Source organism: Bubalus kerabau, chromosome 9 (genome assembly GCF_029407905.1).
Source record: "Bubalus kerabau isolate K-KA32 ecotype Philippines breed swamp buffalo chromosome 9, PCC_UOA_SB_1v2, whole genome shotgun sequence".
In the NCBI taxonomy this organism is placed as follows: Eukaryota; Metazoa; Chordata; class Mammalia; order Artiodactyla; family Bovidae; genus Bubalus; species Bubalus kerabau.
The window spans coordinates 110,516,479-110,541,577 of record NC_073632.1 but is presented as its reverse complement, the minus strand read 5'-3'; the positions used below and the strand labels follow the sequence as shown (position 1 = coordinate 110,541,577).

Below are 25,099 nucleotides of genomic sequence, written 5' to 3'. Positions count from 1 at the left end.
GGCCTGGGAGAACGGGGGAGTCAAGAATGGGGCAAAGGGGCGCCGGCGACCGAGACAAGGGTCGCCCAGGTGGTCCTCTGGCCAGGAGGCTGCAGGAGTCGCTGAGCGGAGAGGCACGGTCCGCTCAGGGCGGTGTGCGCACTGGATGCCCTGAGGAGGAAGGAGCTCTCGGGGAGCAGAGAGGAGGCGGCAAACCAGGGCTCCTCCACTCGGCACAGGAGAACCGACCGGATCCCGGGGCCAAGTGGAGACAAAGCCAAGGGATCACATCAGAGGGCCCGGAGGTGATGACCGGGTCCTGGCAGCCCAAAGGACATTAGTGACCCAGACAAAAGCCGTCTGGGTGAACTCGAGGGTTGGGCCCTTAGGGTAACAAGCAAAAAAAAAGTTCTAAAATTTCATTTACATCTTTAAAATTAGACAAACGACATTGATAGTTGCACCCCACTGGCCACATCCACAAATGCCCGAACTGGCAGGACAGCCACACAGCCACTGACAGTCCTCACAGCGCAGAGTGGTTAGCAGAGGTAAGCAACTCTAATATATACATAGGCTGGAGCTCTAATGAAGACTTTTACAACGAGGACTCCCCTGAAGACGCCACTTACTCCGTGACCAATATACCACTCTCCCACACACCACACAGAAGACGAAAAGATAACTCCAGGAAACAAAACCACCTTTTTTTTTTAAAATGTTAATCTCATTAGAAAAGACCTTGATGCTGGGAAAGATTGAAGGCGAGAGAAAAAGGGGATGAAAGAGGATGAGATGGTTGGATGGCATCACCGATTCAATGGACGTGAGTTTGAGTAAGCTCTGGGAGTTGGTGATGGACAGGGAGGTCTGGCATGCTGCTGTCCGTGGGGTTGCAAAGAGTCGGACATGACTGAGTGACTAAACTGAACTGTATCATTTTTTAACCTATTATTTTCTCTACTGGGATGTTTGCAGACATAAGTTGAAAAAAACATCGTATCACTAAAACAAATCAAACAAATCAGAAGGAAGTTTTAAATAGTCAGATAACCTTAACTATTTGCAACTACCAATCAGGCTGATTTGTCCAAGGCTCGTGGCCTAATTCCAAACTTCTAAAGCTCATTCTCTGGTTTTTGGAAAGGTTGTGTTTAAGTTCATTTATGTGCTGTATGTGCTTAAGTCACTCAGTCATGTCCGACTCTTTGTGACCCCATGAACTGTAGCCCAACAGGCTCCTCTGTCCATCAGATTCTCCAGGCAAGAATACTGGAGTGGGTAGCCTTTCCCTTCTCCAGGGGATCTTCACAACCCAGGGAGTGAACCCAGGTCTCCCACATTGCAGGCAGATTCTTTACTGTCTGAGCCACCAGGGAAGCTCATTCAGTTCAGTTCAGTTCACTCGCTCAGTTGTGTCCGACTCTTTGCAACCCCATGAATTGCAGCACACCAGTCCTCCCTGTCCATCATCAACTCCCAGAGTTCACCCAAACTCATGTGCATTGAGTCGTTCATGCCATCCAACCATCTCATCCTCTGTCGTCCCCTTCTCCTCCAGCCTCCAATCCCTCCCAGCATCAGGGTTTTTTTCCAATGAGTCAGCTCTTCACATGAGGTGGCCAAAGTATTGGAGTTTCAGCCTCAGCATCAGTCCTTCCAATGAACACCCAGGACTGGTCTCCTTTAGGATGAGCTGGTTGGATCTCCTTGCAGCCCAAGGAACTCTTAAGAGTCTTCTCCAACACCACAGTTCAAAAGCATCAATTCTTTGGCACTCAGCTTTCTTCACAGTCCAACTCTCACATCCATACAGGACCACTGGAAAAACCATAGCCTTGACTAGACGGACCTTTGTTGGCAAAGTAATATCTGCTTTTTAATATGCTATCTAGGTTGGTCATAACTTTCCTTCCAAGGAGTAAGTGTCTTTTAATTTCATGGCTGCAATCACCATCTGCAGTGATTTTGGAGCCCAACAAAATAAAGTCTGACACTGTTTCCACTGTTTCCCCATCTATTTCCCATGAAGTGATGGGACCAGATGCCATGATCTTCGTTTTCTGAATGCTGAATTACTGCTAAAAAAGAAAAATATACCCCTCATATCCAAAGTAGTTCCACAATGAAAATCCTTAAGACACAAACCTATCTGTGTGAGTCTCCTCCTGATACTATAAATTCTGGTGGTAGAGAGTCTAACGGAATGAAGCCTGATTTAAGAAAAAAAGACAGCCCACACTCTTAAAAAATAGGGCAATTACTAAACTTAAGAGAATACAGGCCGCAACTCAAGCTAAGACAATCACGATTTTAAAACAGGTGCTCCCTTGATTTTTTAGTTACTTTTCAAGTACATAACAACGAAGAAACAAATAACTAGTAAAATACATCCACTGATGGATAGAAAATTAAAAGACCAAAATGATTAAATAGAAAAAAAAATTTTTTTAATACAGGATAAAACATCAATATGTTTTATAAACAGCATTTGCACAAATTGAAGAGATTAAAACAAATATCCCAACAGAAAAAAAGACATGTCACATAGAAAGTATAACGGTCGATGAATTTGTGAACGACGCTCCTCCTCAACGGTGAACTGGGAAATGTGAAGTTTGAAACCAAGGACTTGCTGTCAGGCTGAGAAAAGATGAATTCCCAGCAACAGGGTCGGGTGAAGGGCCACACCACTGCAGCAGCGTGCGAACTGGAAGAGCCTGCTAAGGTAAGAACTCGGCAAAGTCTATCAAAATGCTCCGTGTGTCCACCCCTCCAATGCAAACTGCTTTTGGAAATCCATTTCTATTTTATAGAAATGCAACTACACAGAGATAATTATGCAAAATGCTCACAGGAACAGTTCTGAAACACTGTATTGTAGAGAAAAGCGTGAATAATGTGGCTCCTACAAGGAATATTACATCGTCAGTAAAAAACAAGAGCATTTTATGTAAGTGTTATAAAAGTGTCCATAGCTTCCTTCTGAGTAAAAACAACCCAGGCACCACTCACCTACAAAAGCTTACTGTTAATTCTTCAAGAGCCACTGCCCCCAGGGGGTCCTGCTCCTAAAGTCAGACAAAGACATTAACACAGACGAAGCCACCGCGGTTCCAACTAGAGACGGAGCTCCAGGACCAAGAGGGGCGCGCAGACCTCACAGTCACTGAACTCTGAGTGTGCACACTCCGTCAGGCACAGCCCTTATCCGTGGCCTCCTTGATCTCAGGATAATGGTGCCAGGCTTAATCACAGGCCTTTCTTTATTGAAAAAATAAACAGAGGACAGAGTCCAATGTGAAAACACAGCGCCAAGAAAGAGGAGCCAGGTGGAGTCACCCGCGACACCAGGGAAGGGCGGGAACACACAGACTCCGTTACAGGAGGCGGGAGGCCAGCGAGGCCGCCTGGCTTGGTGACGAGCACGTCAGGGCTTCCCTGGGGTCTCAGATGGTAAAGAGTCAGCCTGCAACGCAGGAGACGTGGGCTCAATCCCTGGGTCGGGAAGACCCTCTGAAGGAGGGAATGGTCACCACTGCAATACTCGTGCCTGGAAGATTCCATGGACAGAGGAGCCTGGTGGGCTACGGTCCACGGGGTCACAAAGAGCCGGACACCACGGACCAACTACCGCTTTCACATCAAGGCCGTTGGAGAGGAGCAGGTCAGCAGAGGGGCCGGACAAAGAAGGCAGGGGCAGGATTTGTTTTTATTTTTTCAACTCTGGCTAAAGGATAATTGGAAAATTCTTTACGAGATGAGAATACCAGACCCCCTTACCTACCTCCTGAGAAATCTGTATGCAGTTCAAGAAGCAACAGTTAGAACCGGACATGGAACAACGGACTGGTTCCAAATTGGGAAAGGAGTATATCAAGGTTGTATATTGTCACCCTGCTTATTTAACGTCTATGCAGAGTACATCATGAGAAACACCAGGCTGGATGAAGCACAAGCTGGAATCAAGATTGCCAGGAGAAATATCAATAACCTCAGATATGCAGATAACACCACCCTTATGGTAGAAAGTGAAGAACTAAAGAGCCTCTTGAAGAAACTGAAAGAGGAGAGTGAAAAACCTGGCTTAAAACTCAACATTCAGAAAACTAAGATCATGACATCTGCTCCCATCACTTCATGGCAAATAAATGGGGAAACAATGGAAAGTGACAGACTTTAGTTTCTTGGGCTCCAAAATCACTGCAGATGGTATCTGCAGCCATGAAATCAAAAGAAGCTTGCTCCTTGGAAGAAAAGCTATGACAAACCTAGACAGCATATTAAAAAGCAGAAACATTACTTTCCTGACAAAGTTCTGTCTAGTCAAAGCTATGGTTTTTCCAGTAGTCATGTATGGATGTGAGAGCTGGACCATAAAGAAAGCTGAGTGACGAAGAATTGCTGCTTTCGAACTGTGGTGTTGAAGAAGACTCTTGAGAATCCCTTGGACTGCAAAGAGATCCAGTCCACCCTAAAGGAAAAATTAGTCCTGAATATTTATTGGAAGGACTGATGCTGAAGTTGAAGCTCCAATACTGTAGCCACCTGATGTGAAGAGCTGACTCATTTGAAAAGACCCTTGCTGGGAGCCGGCATATTGCATATTGAGTGCATATTGTATATTGAGTGCAGCACTTTCCACAGCATCATCTTTCAGGATCTGGTGGAATAGCTCAACTGGAATTCTGTCACTGCCAGGAGCCAGCGTGAGGAGGAAGGAGGCTCGGCATACGCAAAGGCGGGATTGAGCCTCAGGAGTCCCCCTGGAAATTCTCGAGCATCTACCCCCAAAACCAGAGTCTGCCTACTTTCTGCTTTGTGCTTTCACCTACACCTCTGACTTTACGGGGGGCTGTCCCCCACTACCTCTCTCTGAAAAAAGAGTTAGCTTACAGCTCCAGTTAATAATTCCTGGGTGTGACAGTGTTTAACCTACAAACTCCTTTGGAAATCCTCTAGCCTGCCTGAATGGGTTTTTCCGGCCACATGTGATTGTTCAGAGCCTCCCAACTGTGAGAGGCAGGAGATGTTCTAAACTGCCTAAACACAGATTCCTTTGAGTAGTTAAAAGATTGATTAGAAATTGTATTGGTGAAGGGTTTTTCACTTGTTGGGCCAATGTTTGCTGCTAAGTCTCCATACTCCTTACCTACTGTGTCCTTGGCAGTGTATTGATTGATATAATGGGTGTATAGAAATGTAAAATGCAGCTTTGTCCAATGCTTTTTGGAGGCTGGTGCCTGACTTTGGAATAATCACGTTTAGAGAAAAATAAGTTTCTTAAAATGTTAACAGGCCTGCGGGCCAGAAGATGATGTCAATCACCTGAACTTTTGCATATGATAAGTTTGAAAGCCTGGCTTAGATTAGAACCAGGAACTGCTGTCCTTGCATGACTCCACCCCTTCCCCCATTATCCTCTATGCATAACTTAAGGTATAAAAACTACTTTGGAAAATAAAGTGTGGGCCTTGTTCACCGAAACTTGGTCTCCCCATGTCGCTCTCTCTTTCAAATTCTGGCTGAGTCTCCATCTGGAGCGCGGAACCCGCCATGCTTGCTAATTATGCCTGGGCTTCTAAGATCCGACCGGGGAGGCCTCAGTGTCTCCTCTCCTTTGGGAGAACGGAAGGACACCTGCGGCCTACGTAAGTGGTGCAAACTTCTTGTCTTGAAGTTTTATTGGTCTCCCGCGTAAACCAAGCTACTCAGCCCCTTTTCTCCACTGAATTTTCCTACTGAGCTATCCTCATTCTATTACTCTTTATATCTTTAATTAATACCTAATTGAAGCTATTGTATCCTTACCCTCGCCGACGCCGTCCCCGCTTCGAATACCCTGGATCAGCCAGGGCTGGACCCCGGCAGACCCTGATGCTGGGAATGATTGAAGGCAAGAGGAGAAGGGGACTACAAAGGATGAGATGCTTGGATGGCATCACCGACTCAATGGCTGTGAGTTGGAGTAAGCTCCGGGAGCTGGTGATGGACGCGGAGGCCTGGCGTGCTGCAGTCCATGAGGTCACAAAGAGTCGGGACGTGACTGAGGAACTGAACTGGACTGAAGGGCACTACCAGGGCTTCCCAGTTGTGCTAGTGGTAAAGAACCCTCCTACCAGTGTAAGTAGACAAAAGAGACACAGGTTTGATCCCTGGGTGGGGAAGATCCCTTGGAGGATGGCAAGGCAACCCACTCCAGAATTCTGCCTGGAGAATCCCACAGACCTGGCGGGCTACAGTCCATGGGGTTGCAAAGAGTCTGACACGACTGAAGTGACTTAGCACGCACGCATGTACTCTAGGGGACCACCGCCTAGCTAGTAGCCAAGTGCAAACCTGGGATGACCCTGAACGGCTCTCTTTCGTCCTCTGCTTGCATGTGAGCTGCGGCCTTCGTTCCATGAGACGAAGGCCCTGCACCTGATCAGCCTCCTGCCGCCAGGCCGCTCTCCCTTCGCCCTGTGGCCTCTGCTGCCCGGGAGGGCCGGAGAGCTCAACTGCAAACGTCATCACCTTCTTTCACCTACAATGTTCTTACCTTGGCTTACAAGGCCCATAAGAAACCCACCTGTTATTAACAATGTGCCGCTCCTCAGTCAGCGGCCAGCACCTTGTTCAGTTCAGTTTAGTGGCTCAGTCATGTCTGACTCTTTGCAACCCCATGGACCGCAGCACGCCAGGCCTCCCTGTCCATCACCAACTCCCGCAGTTTACCCAAACTATGTCCACTGAGTCAGCGATGCCATCCAACCATCTCATCCTCTATCATCCCCTTCTCCTCCCACCCTCAGTCTTTCCCAGCATCAGGGTCTTTTCAAATGAGTCAGCTGCATGCTTGTACATCCAGATAAACACAGACACACACGATTTTCAGCCATTAGGCCATGCTGCAAAGACAAACAAACCCAAGAGCTCAGGTGACCCACTCCAAAGTTTCACTGCTCTCTCACGACGACACACCTCTCTATTCCAGGCTTCCGCACCAGCCCCGCCTGGGACACAACTTCATGGGAGAGGGACGAGCAGAAACAGAAGGTGGATTTGGGGCTTAGAGCTGTTGCTCAGGGGGGCTGCTCACGGGCCAGAGCAAGGCACACGCGGTCAGGCCTGGTGCAAGAAGGTGAGCTCCCGGGACCCAGGTTCAGGGAGGCACGGAGAGTCCGGAGGAATGGCGTGCCTGCGTGTGCACAGGCCCACAGGCGGACTCACTGTGTTCTTTCTAAGTCAGCTTTCCACGTTTTCTACAAATTCCTCAGGATTCAGAGTGAACATTTCCTGAAACGCACTGTGGGAAGCTGTGCCTACACCCCAGGAAAGGCTTGGCCCAGGCGCTTCCCGGCCCCGCACGGCACAGGGCGCGGCCTGCAGACCTGGGCGCACCCCCCACAGGCTGCGCCCCTGGAGGCTCAGCTCACCCCAGCCCCACGGGCATCAGCTGAGCACATACTTGCTCAGTGAGTCAGGCTCTTGGCCAGGAACGCCCTCCGCAGAACCACAGGGAAGGTTCCTGTCATCCGAAGATCCACGTCAACGGCTGCACAGGGTGCCTGCTCCTCAGGACCCAGACGGGGCGCGCGCACTGTGCTCCAGACACACCTCCCAGTGCTCTTGCACACTCAGACGGGAGCCGCTGCGGAAAGCACAAGGGTGCACGGGGCTCGCAGGGACTGGCCGTGGAGGTGAGCGCCAAGGGAGCTGCAGCTGGAGGCCGAGGGCGCCTGAGGGTACCCCTGACGCCGGGCAGCCCCCTCACTCCCACCCCGGATGGCAGGGCAGGCCGCCCTGCACACAGCACCTAAAGCACAGCGGGCACTTGGAAAACCACGCTGAACGAATGACCGCTGCACCGGCCCAATGACAGACCCGAGAGAAGGGCTTCAATGTCATCATTTTAAAAGCACTGAGCCACTAAAAAAAAAGAAATAAACACAGATATGCCACAGAAGCAATTTCTCACAACACTCAGGCCCCGAGCTAAGTACATAACCGTTTCTGAATTTTTTGCTCAGACGTTCATAGAAGCAAACAGCAACTATCACTCTATTTAATGTAAAATCTGCCCGGTTTCTCAAGAATCAAGCTGCTGGTACCAATCACGCGCTTTTGTAACCACACACACTAATATAAAATGTCTAAAAATGTCATTAGACTAATACATGGAACATTTCTGAGCATTGGAAACTTGCTTAGAAGCTGTGCAAACCACAAACGTGTAGTATTTGGTAGTTTAGGACACTCGGTGAAAAACACTAATAACCTTAACGCTAAATTACATTTTGCACTGGAATATGAGCCACAAGACTCTAGAGGCAAACGCAACCTCAAAGTGGTACAGACACAGACAGCAGGGCGGGTGCCAAGCTGAAGTTCCCTGCGTCCAGCCATCCTGGGAGACCAGCTCAGGGAGCACGCCGAGGCCGCTGGCCTCGCAAACCCGGGCAGCAGATGTGCAGCTCCCCAAGTCAAGTATTCAGTCCCTGACTCGTAAAAGAAAAGCACACTCAGCTCCCACCGAGGAAGCTCCTCCACGCTTTACTGTCTCCTTCAAGAGGAGGAAACAGGCTCCTGAGCAGAGAAGGAAGAGCGTGATCCGGGAGGCCCCCTGAAACGGCCGTTTGGTCTGAAATCCTCCCTTCCATGTTGGGAAGGGCAACTATTTACTCGGGAGATGTTAGTTAGAATCGTCAGCAACAAGCAGGGAACAGCTCCAGAGGACTCTGCTGAAACCGCAGTGTCACCTGGGGAAATTGCTAGTTAATATGTAAACAGCACCCTGGGAAGGCAGAGTCAGCGGGGCAAACAGGTTTCGCCTGTCACTCCATTTCAGGCTCAGACCAGGGAGGGTCAGGGCCACACCCGGACCCAGGGGCTGGAGGCCCTTCAGGAAGCAAGGGGCCAGATGAGGAGACACCGGACCCAGGCCGCACCCTGCGGCCGGAGCAGGGTCTCCACGCGGCAGGACCCCAGCCTCGGGGAGCGCAGGCCACCTGTGTCTCCCTGGGGACAGGAGACTGCTCCATCTCGGACACATTTCACACTCCAGCTGCTGGTGACCGTGCAAGACACAAGCTGTCCAGGTCTGCAGACAGCGAGAAAAGATGGGCGCCCACTCCACGCTGACCACACAGCACCCTCACCCATCTAAAGATAAGGCACAGCAAGGCCTTCCAACCCATACACTCACATTTATATCCGGGTTGGTGCAAAAGCCAGCTGTGGAGCGGCACTGGCAGGCCTTCCTGACGCTGGAACACATTGTTAGATACGGCTGCCACTCATCTCAGCACACATCTCTTGCTTTATGTTCTTTTTGCCAACAACTTATTACCTGCTATTTTATATTTATTTTAGACTACAGAAATGATGTTAGATAAAAAATTCAAGCGATTTTTTTATTCGAGTTCAAAATGGGTCGTAAAGCAATGGAGACGACTCGCAGCATCAACACTTTTGGGCAGGAACTGCCAATGAACATGCAGCGCAGTGGGGGGTCCAAGAAGATCTGCAAAGGCGACAAGGGCCTTGAAGACGAGGGGCAGGGTGGCCGGCCATCGGAAGCCGACAACGGGTAACTGTCAACAACCATCGAAGCTGATCTCCTTACAACTACAAGGGGAGCTGCTGAAGAACTCAATGTCGACCACTCGACAGTCATTCAGCATTGGAGGCAAACTGGAAAAGTGAAAAAGCTTATAAGTGGATGCCTCGGGAGCTGACCAAAAAAACCTGTTATTGTATTTATTTATTTTTATTTATTTTTTATTTTAATTGGAGGCTAATTACTTTACAATATTGTGGTGGTTTTTGCCGTACATTCACATGAATCAGCCATGGGTGCATATGTGTTCCCATCCTGACCCCCCTCTTAGCTCCCTCCCCATCCCATCCCTCAGGGTCATCCCACTGCACCAGCCCCGAGCACCCTGCATCGAACCTGGACTGGCGATCTGTTTCACATATGGTAATACACATGTTTCAATGCTATTCTCTCAAATCATCCCACCCTCGCCCTCACCTACAGAGTCCAAAAGACTGTTCTATACATCTGTGTCTCTTTTGCTGTGTCACATATAGGGTTATCATTGCCATCTTTCTAAATTCCATACATATGCATTAGTATACTGTATTGGTGTTTTTCTTTCTGGCTTACTTCGCTCTGTATAATAGGCTCCAGTTTCATCCACCTCATTAGAACTGATTCAAATGCATTCTTTTTAATGCTTGAGTAATACTCCATTGTGTATATGTACCACAGCTTTCTTATCCATTCGTCTGCCGATGGACATCTAGGTTGCTTCCATGTCCTGGCTATTATAAACAGTGCTGCAATGAACATTGGGGTACACGTGTCTCTTTCAATTCTGAAAACCTGTCATTTTAAAGTGTTGTCTTCTCTTATTCTGCAACAACAATGAACTGGTTCTTGATTGCATTGTGACATGTGACGAAAAGTGGATTTTATAAAACTGGCGATGACCAGCTCAGTGGCTGGACTGAGAAGAAGCTCCAAAGCACTTCCCAAAGCCAAACTTGTACCAAAAAATTCACGGTCACTGTTGGGGGTCTGCTGCCGGTCTGATCCACTACAGCTTTCTAAACACTGGCAAAACCACTACATCTAAGTATGCTCAGCAAATCGATGAGACGCAGCGAAAACTGCCAACGCCTGCAGGCAGCACCGGTCAACAGAAAGGGCCCAGTCCTCCTCCACGTGTGGCAACGCTCAACCACACGTTGCACAACCAGCACCTCAAAAGCTGACAAATTGGGCTACCAAGTTTTGCCCCATCTGCCATATTCATCTGACCTCCACCACTTCTTCAAGCATCTCAACAAAGTTCTGCAGGGAAAACGCTCCCACAACCAGCAGGAGGCAGAAGATGCTCTCCAAGAGCTCCTCAGGTCCCAAAGCACGGGTTTTTACGCTGCAGGAACAAACAGACTGGCACAAATGTGTTGACTGTAATGGTTTCTATTTTGGTTAAAAACGATGTATTTGAGCCCAGTTATAATCATTTAAAGTTCAGTCCAAAATCGCAATTACTTTTGTACCTACCTAATAGAAGATATATATACATATACATGTAACGTTTCATTGTATCATACCTCTGGTTATTCTTAAAATTATGCTCTAAGTTGTTCTACTTATGAATTATTTTTCTATAAAACCTGCAGGCACTGTTTTTGTTGCAGTGATCCTACACCTTCAGAGTCCGCAGTGCTGAGTTACAGGAACGCTCTGTTCCAGAACCATGAGACCTGGGCACATCACTGCCCCCAGCTTACCAGCTGTCCGCCCACCTACAGGACTGCTCTGAAAACTAAGGGAGGTGATACAGGCAACGCACTCACACGAATGGCAAGCACACAGACACTACACACCCACAGAATGTTACCTCTCACAGCGATCATCACAACAACCTACAAAGCTTCTAAAAACTGGATTCCCGACAAAAACTGTAAACTTAATAACATGATCAATAACAAATGATCCAGTACTGGGTTAAAAATGCAAGTAATTAATAACTAAGTATGTATACTTCAAACATTTCCCAAATATTCAAAAGAAACATACAATTTTCATAATACAAAGAAAGCAAATGCCTTAACTCCTTCATGTCTAACAACATTTTCAAGAATATACTTCAAAAATAAACCATAAAACATCATCATAAAATTTTTTAGTGCTTTTCCAGATTTACTGGCCTTAATTTTACTGTTCTTGACATTTCCAAATAACAGTTTAATGAAGGTTATCAGATCAGATCAGATCAGTCTCTCAGTCATGTCTGACTCTTTGCGACCCCATGAATCGCAGCACACCAGGCCTCCCTGTCCATCACCAACTCCCGGAGTTCACTCAGACTCACGTCCATCGAGTCAGTGATGCCATCCAGCCATCTCATCCTCTGTCGTCCCCTTCTCCTCCTGCCCCAAATCCTCCCAGCATCAGAGTCTTTTCCAATGAGTCAACTCTTTGCATGAGGTGGCCAAAGTACTGGAGTTTCAGCTTTAGCATCATTCCTTCCAAAGAAATCCCAGGGCTGATCTCCTTCAGAATGGACTAGTTGGATCTCCTTGCAGTCCAAGGGACTCTCAAGAGTCTTCTCCAACACCACAGTTCAAAAGCAGCAATTCTTCGGCGCTCAGCCTTCTTCACAGTCCAACTCTCACATCCATACATGACCACAGGAAAAACCATAGCCTTGACTAGACGGACCTTTGCTGGCCAAGTAATGTCTCTGCTTTTGAATATGCTGTCTAGGTTGGTCATAACTTTCCTTCCAAGGAGTAAGCGTCTTTTAATTTCATGGCTGCAGTCACCATCTGCAGTGATTTTGGAGCCCAGAAAAAGTCTGACACTGTTTCCACTGTTTCCCCATCTATTTCCCATGAAGTGATGGGACCGGATGCCACGATCTTCGTTTTCTGAATGTTGAGCTTTAAGCCAACTTTTTCACTCTCCACTTTCACTTTCATCAAGAGGCTTTTTAGTTCCTCTTCACTTTCTGCCATAAGGGTAGTTATAAAAAATTATTTTTAAAAACTGAAATCAACAAGTTTGGCATAAAAACACACGAATTATTCTATGAAGTCTACAAGGCCACCTTTGCCAAAACAGAATTAAAAACATATTTCAAAATACTTGAGGTCCTCAACATGAACCATGGTGAAGATACTGTCCACGGTGCTCTGGGCAGGACCCTCCTGAGTAATAAGACAAGCCCAGCTCATCTACAAAGGAGCCATTCACAGATTCACTTATTCAGCAACTCAGGTTTCAGATCTGTATTGTATTACTCTGGCAAATTAAAACAACATGTCTATTAATAAATATGTGTCATTATGTGGTTAAAAACAGTGCTCCATCAAAATGATTTAGTAATACTACCTATAAAAAGAAAATGGTCACCAAAGCTTCAAATGAACTCACACCTCACCATGAAAGAACAGCACAACATATCTGCTGCAAAAAGTTGCCACTGAGTAGATAAATTAATCTTAAGTGTTGGTAACCTTTAACATAAATTCAATATTCTCCTATTTTGTTTTCGCCATATGCATTTTTACAAGTAGTATGCTCACATACTATTTATAAGTATTAAAATCCCATGTCGTGCATGGCGGATCTTAGAATATAAACACTAATCTGTGCGGTCTGTCTCTCTCCGGAGAGACAGTAACGCTATGGGGGAGCACAGCCAAACCCAGCAGGAGAAAGCCCTCTCAGGGTCGGTCGCTGGCATCGTGCAGAGTGCAAGCTTGGAAGGGGAGGCCTGGAAGCACGGACAAGTGCCAGAAGACAGAGCCCACATCAGCGACACAGCTACCAACCAGGTTACCCAGAATATCAGACTCCAACGCTCAGAACTAGACACTGACCAGGAGGAAGTGGGCCACACCACAGCCCGAGTGAATCAGAGCAATGTAACTTCAGTCACCCTTCAGCTAGGTTGTAGCCAGTATCTCTCAACAGCAAAAATGTACATGCTTGCATCTTACAAATTCAAATTTTTCTATTTTTCCAGTAGTCATGTATGGATGTGAGAATTGGACCATAAAGAAGGCTGACTGTGAAGAACTGATGCTTTTCAACTGTGTGGTGTTGGAGAAGACTCTTGAGAGTCCCTTGGACTGCAAGGAGATCCAACCAGTCCATCCTAAAAGAAATCAGTCCTGAATATTCATTGGAAGGATTGATGCTGAAGTTGAAACTAATAATTTGGCCACCTGATGCAAGGAATTAACACACTGGAAAAGACCCTGATGCTGGGAAAGATTGAAGGCAGGAGAAGAAGGGGATGACAGAGGATGAGATGGTTGGATGGCATCACCGACTCGATGGACATGAGTTTGAGTAGGCTTTGGGAGATGATGAAGGACAGGGAAGCCTGGTGTGCTGCAGTCCATGGGGTTGCACAGAGTCAGACATGACTAAACAACAACAAATGAAAATAGGTATTTATAAATAAAAATAAGTAAATATATGCAAAATAAATGAATATATGTTAAAACCTATCTTTCTATCATAAGGAGAATTACATTCAACTTTAAATGATATGTATCTGTTAACTGTATAGCCCTAGTCGGAAAATACCAAGAATATAGACTTTAATATCTGCCTTAGAATGTTTCAAAAATGAGCTGAAACCAAAACTCTTAAAAGCAATCTCCACGTGTTCCAGGCAGCGGCTCACACTAAGGCAGGAGGCCCTGGCCCCTCTCAGGTCCGCGGTGAGGTCAGACGCTCTCCTAGGCCCACAGGCTGGAGCCTGGCAGCGGCGGCCGGCAGGGGGCGGCCGGCGCAACCCGCGGGCTCAGCGCGCCGACCACAGTGGGGCGCCCGTCCCTGCGGCAGCCACGGCTAAAGAGGGCCCGTCTCGCTCAGGACTGCCTCTGATGCAACTGGAGGGACGATCAGTCTTATCAGACGTGGACTCAAGCACCTCGGTCCGGCACCCTACTTGCTAAAGTGCAAACCGCGCATGAAGGACCAGGGCTGCTCGTCAGAGCCCAGCGAACGTCCCGGAAAGCCCGTGGGCAGCGGACCAAACGAGGCACGTTTCTCACGGAAAACCACATCCACCTCGGAGAGCTGAGGGCGCACCCTGGCTTCGAGGGCTCGGCCTCTCCTCCGAGACCAGGGAAGCGAGCCCCTTCCTGCAAGGGCCGCCAGCGACCAGCACACCTGAGCTTGGACAGGGACTCCCTTGTCCGAAAACGGGTCTCCAGCACCGCGCTTGGTGGTGCGGGTTTAGCCACCAAGTAGTGTCCGACTCTTGCGACGCTATTGACTGTAGCCCACAGGCTCCTCTGTCCATGAGATTCTCCAGGCAAGAACGCTGCAGCGGGGTGCCGTTTCCTTCTCCAGGGATCTTCCCGACCCAGGGCTCGAACCCGGCTTTCCTGCATTGCAGGCAGATTCTTTACCAACTGAGCTATGAGGGAGGCTTCCCAACACTTAAGATTTTTCTAGTCAATGCTGATATTAACAAATGGGCTATTTTTATATGGTTTAAAGAAATGTATCAACATGTGGGGAAAATCCACATAACTCAGAGAACCTGTATTTTCAAAGTGGTCAGTGCTCCATGGCCCAAAGCCACACGTGGGTACAAGACCCATTCAAAGTGCAAAACAGACAAATGGGTGTTAACCGAACAAGAGGAAAAAGATTTAAAACAATCTTCCAACGGAGAATTAGTACCAGAAACGGAAACACTTAGGCTCAAAGCAGAAATCTTCATAAAACTGACTCTTAACTTTTATTATCCATGTCTCTTAGAAATAATCACACCAATAATGCCCCCCAAGTATTTGCCAACACAAAAATACATTACAGTGAAAAATGTAAGATAACCTAGGAACTCATTAAGAAGCTCATGTGTAATAATGGTACACTATAAACTTATATAAAACCAGGGTAGATTTTACAAGCTTTTTTCTGTAAATCTGGAGCACTCAGAAATTTATTCAGAAAATAATATCAACACCTACCTAAAAATAATGTCTCTGCAAGACATATTCCCAAGGTCCAGAACTAAGTATGTATATGGAGAGAGGCACATGCTTTTAAGAACACAGTGGTTTTTAAATATTTGATTGTACTGTTGCTCCCAGACCATTTTCTCTACCAACCATGTAGAACTAGTCCAGACTCAAAGCAAAAGGGGGAAACTGGCAACCTCCAGCCTCCACACCAAAAGCCAGTAACAGCAGCACAAAAAGAAATCACAAGTTAGAAATTGTGCTGGCTCTCCTGCAAGACTCAGGAAATAAAAAGAACAGTAAGTCACCATGGGAAGTACCACTATTAGCCGACAAGGATACAGAGAAAGTACGTTCTTTAAAGGAACAAATGGTTTAAACTAGTGGAGAGCGGGAGCCTGACTTTCCTTTAACAGAACAAGTATGAAATGGAGCAACAGAGAACTATTAAGCCGTGACTCAGAATACGGCAAACCCACCAGACAACAGTGAGCATGAGCAGGGTGTCGCGGGCCAGGCCCTCCACGCAGCTCTCGGGCTGGGCTGGGCTGGGCTGGGGGTCTGCAGGGAGCCGGGGGAGACCAGAGCCCCTGTGGAAGCCCGGTCCGCTGTTTGCACCGTGGTCGGGGGCTCAGACAGACTCAAGGGTGACGCGTCCTCCCCCAGCGTGGGGGGCAGCGGGCAGGCTGCTTAGTCTAACCTACGACCACAGGTCACGCACGTTCCCGCCACTGTCCTGGGCGTCGGCACGGTTACTGAGCGCACCGGAAGCAAGACCAGCCAGGGAACCAAAAGCGACAAAAAAACCAGGAGCGAAGACTGCAGACTCCACCTGAGCATGTCTTCACTGAAGAGGTCAGTTCAGTTTATGTTACATGAATACTGTTCGCGTCTATTTTATGTACAATAGAGGAAAGCAAGCGTCTACCAAAATAACTGCTATATTATCTACTAGTGTTTTCTGATACTACATCAAGTTCAAGTCTGGCAAAACTGTTTATAAACAGATTATGCCACCAGAATAATAACCAACCACTAATAATAATGCTTTATCTACTACAATTACTCAATTAAATCCCTATTGACATAACCCTAAGCCTTTTTCTCTTAAACATCCCACCAACTTGGTATCATATCCTAGTTTTCTGTGAATCAAATTTTTTCGCGAATATGAAAGTTCTGCTATTCAACTATTGCTGCTGTTTGGTTGTTAAATGGTGTCTCTTTGCAACTCCATGGACTGCAGCACACCAGGCTTCCCTGTGCTTCACCATCTCCCAGAATTTGCTTAAACTCATGGCCACTGAGCTGGTGATGCCATCCAATCATCTCATCCTGTCACCCCCTCCTTCTCCTGCCTTCAATGTTTCCCAGCATCAGGGTCTTTTCCAGTGAATCAGCTCTTCGCACAAGGTAGCCAAAGTACTGGAGCTCTGTATTCTACTATTAACCACAATCAAAATCTGGCAATTCTAGAAATGCCTGTATTTACAACGTTTACATTCCATTAAGTCCATAAACCACATAAAGGAACAATTACTGCTTCGTTGGCAGGAACACAGCAAAGTGAAGCTGGTCGAGATGCAGCTTCAAGTCAAGGTAAGGAGACAGCGTGCCCTGACCTCACACCCACAAACACAAACCACAACCAATTACTACAGAAGAAAAAAAAATTTTTTTAAAGGAATAGAGATGCCTATAAATACTAAAAACACATCAGTGGCAGCTGCCTATCTCATCACACACTAGTCACCAGATCTTCCGAAGTACCAAGGTTTAATAATACAACTGCTGTTTCCAAAACAGTCTCAAATATAGTTAAGTTGTATGATAAAGCATAGTTACAACCTAAGCATTAGTCCAAAATATAGATTAAACTCTGTGCTTATTTGCTTAGTCATGTCCGACTCTTAGCGACCCCATGGACTGTAGCCCACCAGGTTCCTCCGTCCATGGGATTCTCCAGGAAAGAATACTGAAGTGGGTCGCCATGCCCTCCTCCAGATGATGTTCCTGACCCAGGGATCAAACCCAGGTCTCCCACATTGCAGGTGGATTCTTTACCATCTGAGCCACCAGGGAAGCCCAGTTCAAGCTCCAAATTACGCACTTACTACGACCTCATCTGAAGACTTCCTCCTCCACCTCTGCTGAGAAACTACGAGTTGTTTTTCACACACACCTCGGGGTGGTCTGGGTCGTGTGAAGCACCACAGTACTTCTCCAGACTAATCAGAGTACCAAAGTATAACATATCCACCTTCAATAAAGAATGGAGGGGTGTCCACAAAAATTCTAGGTTAACCTTTTTCCCATCGATGCCAAAAAAAGGCAATGAATTCAATAAGTAATACATATCTCACAAAAGTGAAGTGGTCAACTAACTACGTAGCACAGGTTTTGCATTCAGGTGTAAAGTTGATGCAGAAGAATAAGACATGAAACGACAAATATTTAACAGTCTAACAGACAATTTCACTAAGCTTTTAAAAAGCTCACTTTCCTGTGTAGTCAAGAATAAAGGTACACAAAAAGGAAACCACATTCAGCATTCTTTTCACAAAGTATTCACTGAGCACGCACCATGTGACAGACATAAAATTGACAATTCAAACAATAAAATGCTAAGCTCTCGCCTTCATGCAATCAGAGAATGATTCAGACAAAACCAATGGCTACAATGACAAAATTAGCTAAACAACGGAACACCCAACAGCACGCAGACTTTTGGGTAACCAGAGAAGCCTTCTTCTGAGGAAGTACAGAGATTAGCAACAAGAACTCTGCTATGATAAATTATCAGAAACCCCTAAAAGAAGTGAAGGCTTAACATTAAAAATAAGACAAGGACAGGCGGGACTAAGAAGCTCTTATAAGCATTATCAAGCACTATAGGTCTCCATGGTAATCAAGATATTAATTCAGCTTAATATCAATTTCTTGGTGATAAAGCACTGACTCTAAGTTTAGATCACCAACTTTCTTTTTAAATATAATCAGGGATGAAAAACACACAATGATAAAATATAGTCTGTTTCTTCTTTGGAAGCCCTTCTGCATACAAAGGTGAATACAAAGCAAACTTAACGAAGCTGAAGTTAGAACATATTCTAATTTTCTTTAAGAGAGAGAGTAATCCAAAGAGCCAAGCTTATCGTCTCCCTAAACATAAACACCCCAGATCAGAAGTTAGCAATACTGCCTGAAACCACCTACCACAGACGGTCAGTAGTTCTGTAATTTGGTAACAGAGGCTTCCCTGGTGGCTCAGCCCAGAAAGAGTCTGCCTACGATGCGGGAGACCGGGGTTTGATCCCTGGGTCGGGAAGATCCTCTGAAAAAGGAAATGGCAGCCCACTCCAGTACTTTTGCCTGGAAAATCCCATGGACAGAGGAGCCTGGTAGGCTGCAGTCCATGGGGTCTAAAAGAGCAACTTCAGGTCACTCACTGTGACCCCTCCAAAAAAGCTGCCAAAAGAACACAAACCAACAACTACACTCTCATATACGTACATAAAAAAGCCTCTCCAAATATATAAATACATGCCTTACAACTTATTTTTACAAATCAAATTCTGAAGTAAAGTTGCTCAACATTTACTGACCATAATAAAGGCCAGTATGATGTTACATTCTTACAAGGAAAATTATTTGTGATGGACAAATAGAGTGAAAAATTCATCGTTTCCCAGATATTAAAAAAAGTTCAGACAAAAAAGTTTAGATAAAGCAACTTGAATCCACTGGCTTTAAAATATTGATTTAGGGAATTATTAACTTTAGTTTACCTTCATGATAATGAAAAACACATGCTAAATGTGAAGCTTAAACTTCCAAAGGCCAGAATAAACAGACACATACAGCAGGCAAAGGCTCTCCAGAAAACAAAGAATGGAAGTGTAAACCAGGTACTAGACATAATGCAAGAGCGAAGAAGACAACACGGATATTTTAAAAAGCCAACTTATTTCATCAAGAAACACTTTCTAATATAATCTTGGAGGACCATTTCTAGACATGTTCAGGTGTAAGCGGGGAGGCTATTGTGTCTTGTTGCTAAGTCATGCCTGACACTTCCGCAACCCCGTGGACTGCAGCCCACCAGGCTCCTCTTTACATGGGACTCTCCAGGCAAGAACACTGGAGTGCGTTGCCATTTCTAAATGAAATATATAATCATTTGCCTGAAATGTCCTTCAACTTTTGCTTTGCTTCAACATCTGCATAGCAACTTTTCACCCGCAGAATAACCAGAAAAAACATAGTTCTCTGAATGACAGGCCAGTTTTACTTTAAAAACTACTCAGATAGTGTATCTCAGAAAGGACAGGAGAAGTCTCAACCAAGTGCTTAAAAACAGAATTTAATAAAATCAACTGTGTTTCTGATTCAGGATTTTTTAAAATGCCAGTGCATTCAGAATCCCAAAGAGTAAACTGAATTATCTATCACTAAAGTGAAAAAAAGATTCCTTTTCTCAACCAGAGTTGGGAAATTTCTGAAAAAAAAAAAAAAAAAAATTATAAATAGGTCCATTCAAACAGAAAAACAAAACAACTATGTACCAAAATATTTTACATCTGAATTTTTTAAACCAGAAAAAAGAAAAATGAACTCATTATTCTGAAAGACAACCTAATCCTGAAGGCTAAATGGCTGCACGTCTCTTTTCAAAGACCTGCTAATAAACCTATGAATGAACACAACTACGCATTATTCATTTGTTTACTAGCACCTAACTCATAAAATCATTAGAGAAGATGAGTTGTGAACCAGGAGTAACTTATCAATTGGCAACCTGAACCTAATAATTCATATTGGCATTCAACTACGTATTAAAACGAATGGCTCTGCCAGTGCAGACGTAAGAAATGGATTCCCCTCCCCCGCCCCCAACATGGGCAAAATCAAGACGCTGAGACGCTAAAAGTCAAGTTTGCTCAAAACTATAAACTGGGGTTTAATGATAAGGCATTCAATTTCATGAGAATGTTCAAATTCGTCCAACAGGATTGGGGCCCCAAAGACGGCATTTCAGTAAACAGTATTAACTTGTAATTACCTACTGGGACAAATCAGAAATAGATGCTAGTAAAACCATTCCCTAGGAGGACACGAGTCCCGGGTAAGGTGTCTCTCCCGCGGCTGGAGGATGGGCTCTCAGGGTCCCTCCCTGAGCCCTCCCCTCCACGGCCCTCCCACACCTCTCCCAGACCAACGCAAGGGGAGGAGACCTATTTAAAAAACAGAAAACTGCTGGGAATTCTTTCAGCCTCTCTGCCACAAACAACTACCATTGTCCCAGGCCGAAGGCAAGCGAGATTTCCTCCTTTTCCAGGAGCACACCCAGGGCGGGCTACCCCTAGCCAGGCCCGGAGCCACCGTGCGCGCCGCGCCCTGCGCCCCCCGCCCCTCCCCAAAGCCCCCCCACCCACCCGATCGCCCCGACTCCCCTCCCCTCCCCCTCTCGACACCCTGCCCCTCCCGACCCTCGCCCTCCCCCTCCCCCTCCCCTCCCCCGCCCAGCCCCCTCCCCTCCCCACCCCCGGGCCCGCGGCCGCGCGCACGGCCGGCGCGGGGAGGGGCGCCCGCCCGTCCACCTGAGCGCCGGCAGCGAATGGGAGGGACCGCCTCTCCGCGGAGTTCAATTCCGGGCCGCGTTATCAGCGGGGCCGCACGGTCGGAACAACTTCCCCGACATTCGCTGTGCGCGCCGGGCCTCCGAGCCCGGCGCCGAGCCCCGCGGCCGGCCACACGCCCGCGCGCCCCGGGGACAAAGGTCCTCCGGGCGGGGGCCCCGCCAACCGCGTCCCCGCCGCGCCCCCCGCCCCCGCCCCGCGCCCCCCGGTCCAGGCGCCCCCCGCCCCGCGCAGGTGAGCGCGCCCCGCCCGCGCCCGCGGCCCGCACCTCGGTGGGCTGGCTGATCTCGAACAGGTCCAGTCGGTTGGCGTTCCAGTGCTGGATGATGTCGGCCAGCTTCCGCCGCTCCTCGTCGCGGCCGCCCGCCGACATCCTCCGGCCGAGGGGTCGGCTCGGCCGAGGGGCCGCGCGCCGGGGTCGGCGGGCCCGGCTCGCCGCCTGTCCGCCTCGGTCCCACCGGCCGGCGCCCCGCGCTCCCGGCTCCGCGCGCCCTGCGCCCCCCGCGCGCCCCGGCCCGGCCGCCTCGGCTCTCGGCTCCGCGGGCTGCTTGGCCGCGTCCGCCGGCCCCGCGTCCGCCGCCGGCCGGTGTGAGTGCGCCCCGAGCGCCCGCCCCGCGCCGCCCCGCCCGCCGTGCGCGCCCCCGCCCGCGCGCCCCGCCCGCCCGCGCCGCCGGCCTCCGCGAGGTGCTGCTGCTGCGCGCGCGCCGGGCGGGGCTGGTCCCGGCGGGCGGTAGGGTCCGACCGCCGTGCCGGGCGCTGACCGTGCCGGATGCAGAGGCGGGTACCGGGTTCAGACGGGCGGGCCGGGTTTAGGTGGTACCGGCTTCGGACCGACGGTCCCGCGTCAGATGGGCGGGCCGGGTTCGGACGGTACCGGGTTTGGACCGGCGGTAGCAGGTCCGACCGGGGTATGGGTGGGCGGGGTTCGGAGGGACAGTACCAGGTCCGATCGGGGGGCCGGGTTTGGTCCAATCGGGGGGCCGGGTTCGGACGGTACTGGGTTCAGATGGGCTGGCTGGGTCCATATGCTGATGTGTTGGGTCGGCCGGCCTCGGGTCGGGCTCGTAGGTGGAGTTCGGATGGACGGTACCGGGTCCTCCGGGCGAGCCGAGTTCGGCCAGGCGCGCTGGGCTGTCGAGGCCTCCGGGCCAGGACGCGCGGAGGCCCTGTGCGCGCTGACCACACGGGGCCCGCAGCGCCCGACCAGGCCAGCTCCGGGGTGACCATGTCCACCCCGCCCGGGGCTGGGCCCCCTCTCCCGTGTTTGTCCCGCGGTGTCCGGGTCACGTGTGGACCGGAAAACCTGTCCTCTCCCAGCACAGGCTTCCAGCCACGGGGGAGGGGGTCCCCCGAGGTGCCCCCGCGGGGAGATGCTGCCTGTCTACTGCGCGGGCGCCTCTCAGGCTCCCGGTGTCCGCGCAGACCCCACATTCATTTCAGGAGCAAGTTTTGTCCATTTTAGGAATGTTTATGTCATTAGGGGTTTTTCAATTGCCTCTCCCCCGTGCCCCACCCCTTAAAAAAAAACAAAACTGGCCGCAGAACACCTGTCAGCAGACAGATCTCTGTGATGCGCTGGGCCAGGTGAAACCAGCCTCCTGCCTTATCTGTGATGTGTGGGAACAAAAAGCCCTCATCTCTGAAATACCACGCCAAGTGATGAAAACAGCGAGCTGCGTTTGACAGAGCCTCTTTATTTGTGTCATTACTTTGTCCTTTGCAGCGTGGAGACGATTTTCCTCTCCACCAATTGGATTTCTTCTTTTCTGGGAAAGATGAGAATTCTATCGTCCCTGCTGGGTTTTGTCTTCAGCTCTCTTTTCTGCAGCACTGGTACAGTTCAGCTTCATAAGGAGGCTTTTCAGCAGAGAAGCCTGCGGTGTTGAACCAGTGCCACGGGGGGATGAATTCTTCAATAGATCTCTGGCCTCCTTTCTCAAAATTAAAATGTGGTGACTTGCAGAAAAGCATATGTGTATAAACAGCACATCCCTGTTCCGACATTCTGTTCCTTTATGCCTTTTAGTTCCTGTGCTTCTTTATAGACTCAAATCGTTTTCTGTTTTGAGATTTTGGTTTTTTGTTTGTTTGTTGTGGTGAACATCACAGTGTCCATACAGCTCAGAACTGTCCAGCTAGGTTGCACGCATGGCATGAGGGTCATCAGCTATATCGTCAGCTGAATTCTAACAGTAAGAGCTTTATTCCTGACGATGCTGTTAGCAAGGATCACTTGGCTGTTAGAGGAAAAAAAATGAGTTTGCAAAGCTGGCAGTTAGGTTGCTGGTGTCTGAAATAAGTACACGTGGAAAATTTAGTATTTCTGGAAAATAAAAATGGGCTCCCTGTAGTGGTGTTTTTGTAATAAAAATATAAAGCACACATGAAATGCCTACAGTTTGATGCAGAGAAGGCTCTAAATCAAAGCTCATTATTATCATTTTTTCGACTTATTAAAAATCCCCATTGGTGTTATGAGTGTATGAGCATATAACTCCTCTGTCCATGGGAGTCTCCAGGCAAGAATACTGGAGTGGGTTGCCATTTCCTTCTCCAGGGGATCTTCCTGACCCAGGGATCAAACCTGCGTTTTCTGCTTTGGCAGGGGAATTCTTTACTGTCTGAGCCACCACATAAGCCCATACAGTTCATAGGAGGTCCCAACCAATGTGAGTTTCTTGACAAAGGTTTAAAAGCAAGGTGAAACCCATAGAATACCTATGATTCTTAAACTGTGTGTGTGTGTGTGTGTGTGTGTGTGTGGTCGCTCAGTCGTGTCCGACTCTTTGCAACCCCATGGACTATAGCCTGTCAGTCTCCTCTGTCCATGGGCTTTTCCAGGCAAGAATACTGGAGTGGGTTGTCATTTCCTTCTCCAGAGGATCTTCCAGAACCAGGGATTGAACCCTGGTCTCCTGCACTGCAGGCAGATTCTTTACCGTTTGAGCTACAGGGAAGTTCTTAAATCATGAAGATCCCTATCTATTTAGGCCATGAAAATTTAAGGGTAACAAATTCCTCTGCTAGTTGTTATTGTTCAAGGCCCAAGAAAATGTGCTGAGCCATATGTTAATCTTGATGCCACACTATGAGAAGAATAAGCAGGCATGCCCTCCATCTTCTGTTCTCATTGCGCTGCTGAGTTCTGATACATTTCGGAAATCACATGTAAGTGCTATTCAAGAGATGCTATATGAAAATTGAGTTGTGTGGGGTTTATGATGAATCCTGCCATGTAGATAAGAACTGAGGTGTGGAATGAGAGGCCAGACTGAAGCTAAACAACTCTGCACTGGATGAGGGTGAAAAGATTTTTTAATCTGAGTCTATTTTTTAAAATTAATTCTCCAATTTATATATTTACCTTTTGTTTTCCTTTTTAAGTATTATTTTTAGCTACATTTTAAGAAAATTAAGAGGTCCTGTTTAAGTTAACACTGACCTACCAATAATTCTAAATATCTGTAAAACAAATCTACATAAAACCTTGCAATGTCATATCTTATATAAGGACAAATAAATAATGATAATTTTAAAATTCTGGTTAAGCTTTGAACAGTTAGAAATATGTTTTGAAGCATTATGAAAACCATGTTCTGAGACCAACCAAAATGAACTTATTCCTGCCCCAGTTGCCACAGGCTCTGGAAAATAGAAAATGCCAGGGAGAAGATCAGGAGCTTAAACCACCTCAGAAGAAAAAAATGATAGAAATATATTAACTACGTATAACTATATCAACTATATTTAATGACCTATGGGTCATTTTCTAGCCACCAATAGATTTCGTATTTCAGTAAATTAACGAAATTTAAAATATTTCATCCTATAATTGTACTAAGCATCTTATAAGCTTTTTCTTGTAGATATCAATTCAGAGGATCATCTTTAAACGAAAAGTAAAGGGGTATAATAAAGGTTCAAACAGGAGAATTCCTAGGGTAGAGCACCTTCCTTAGTAGCCTAAAGCAGTGAAAGTTAATTTAGTT

At 47.6% G+C, this 25,099-nt stretch overlaps 1 protein-coding gene across 8 annotated transcripts in view; it reads right to left on the bottom strand.

Moving 5' to 3' along the window:
• Window positions 1-21,703, bottom strand: part of AFDN (afadin, adherens junction formation factor) — a 114,286-nt gene extending 92,583 nt beyond the window's left edge. For all 8 annotated transcript variants that reach the window (XM_055536200.1, XM_055536193.1, XM_055536197.1 and 5 more), the window contains exon 1: window positions 21,379-21,703. In XM_055536200.1, coding sequence (XP_055392175.1) covers window positions 21,379-21,483 — 105 coding nt within the window. In that variant the 5' untranslated portion in view covers window positions 21,484-21,703. The remainder of the gene's footprint in view (window positions 1-21,378) is intronic.
• Between the last annotated feature and the right edge of the window lie 3,396 nt (window positions 21,704-25,099).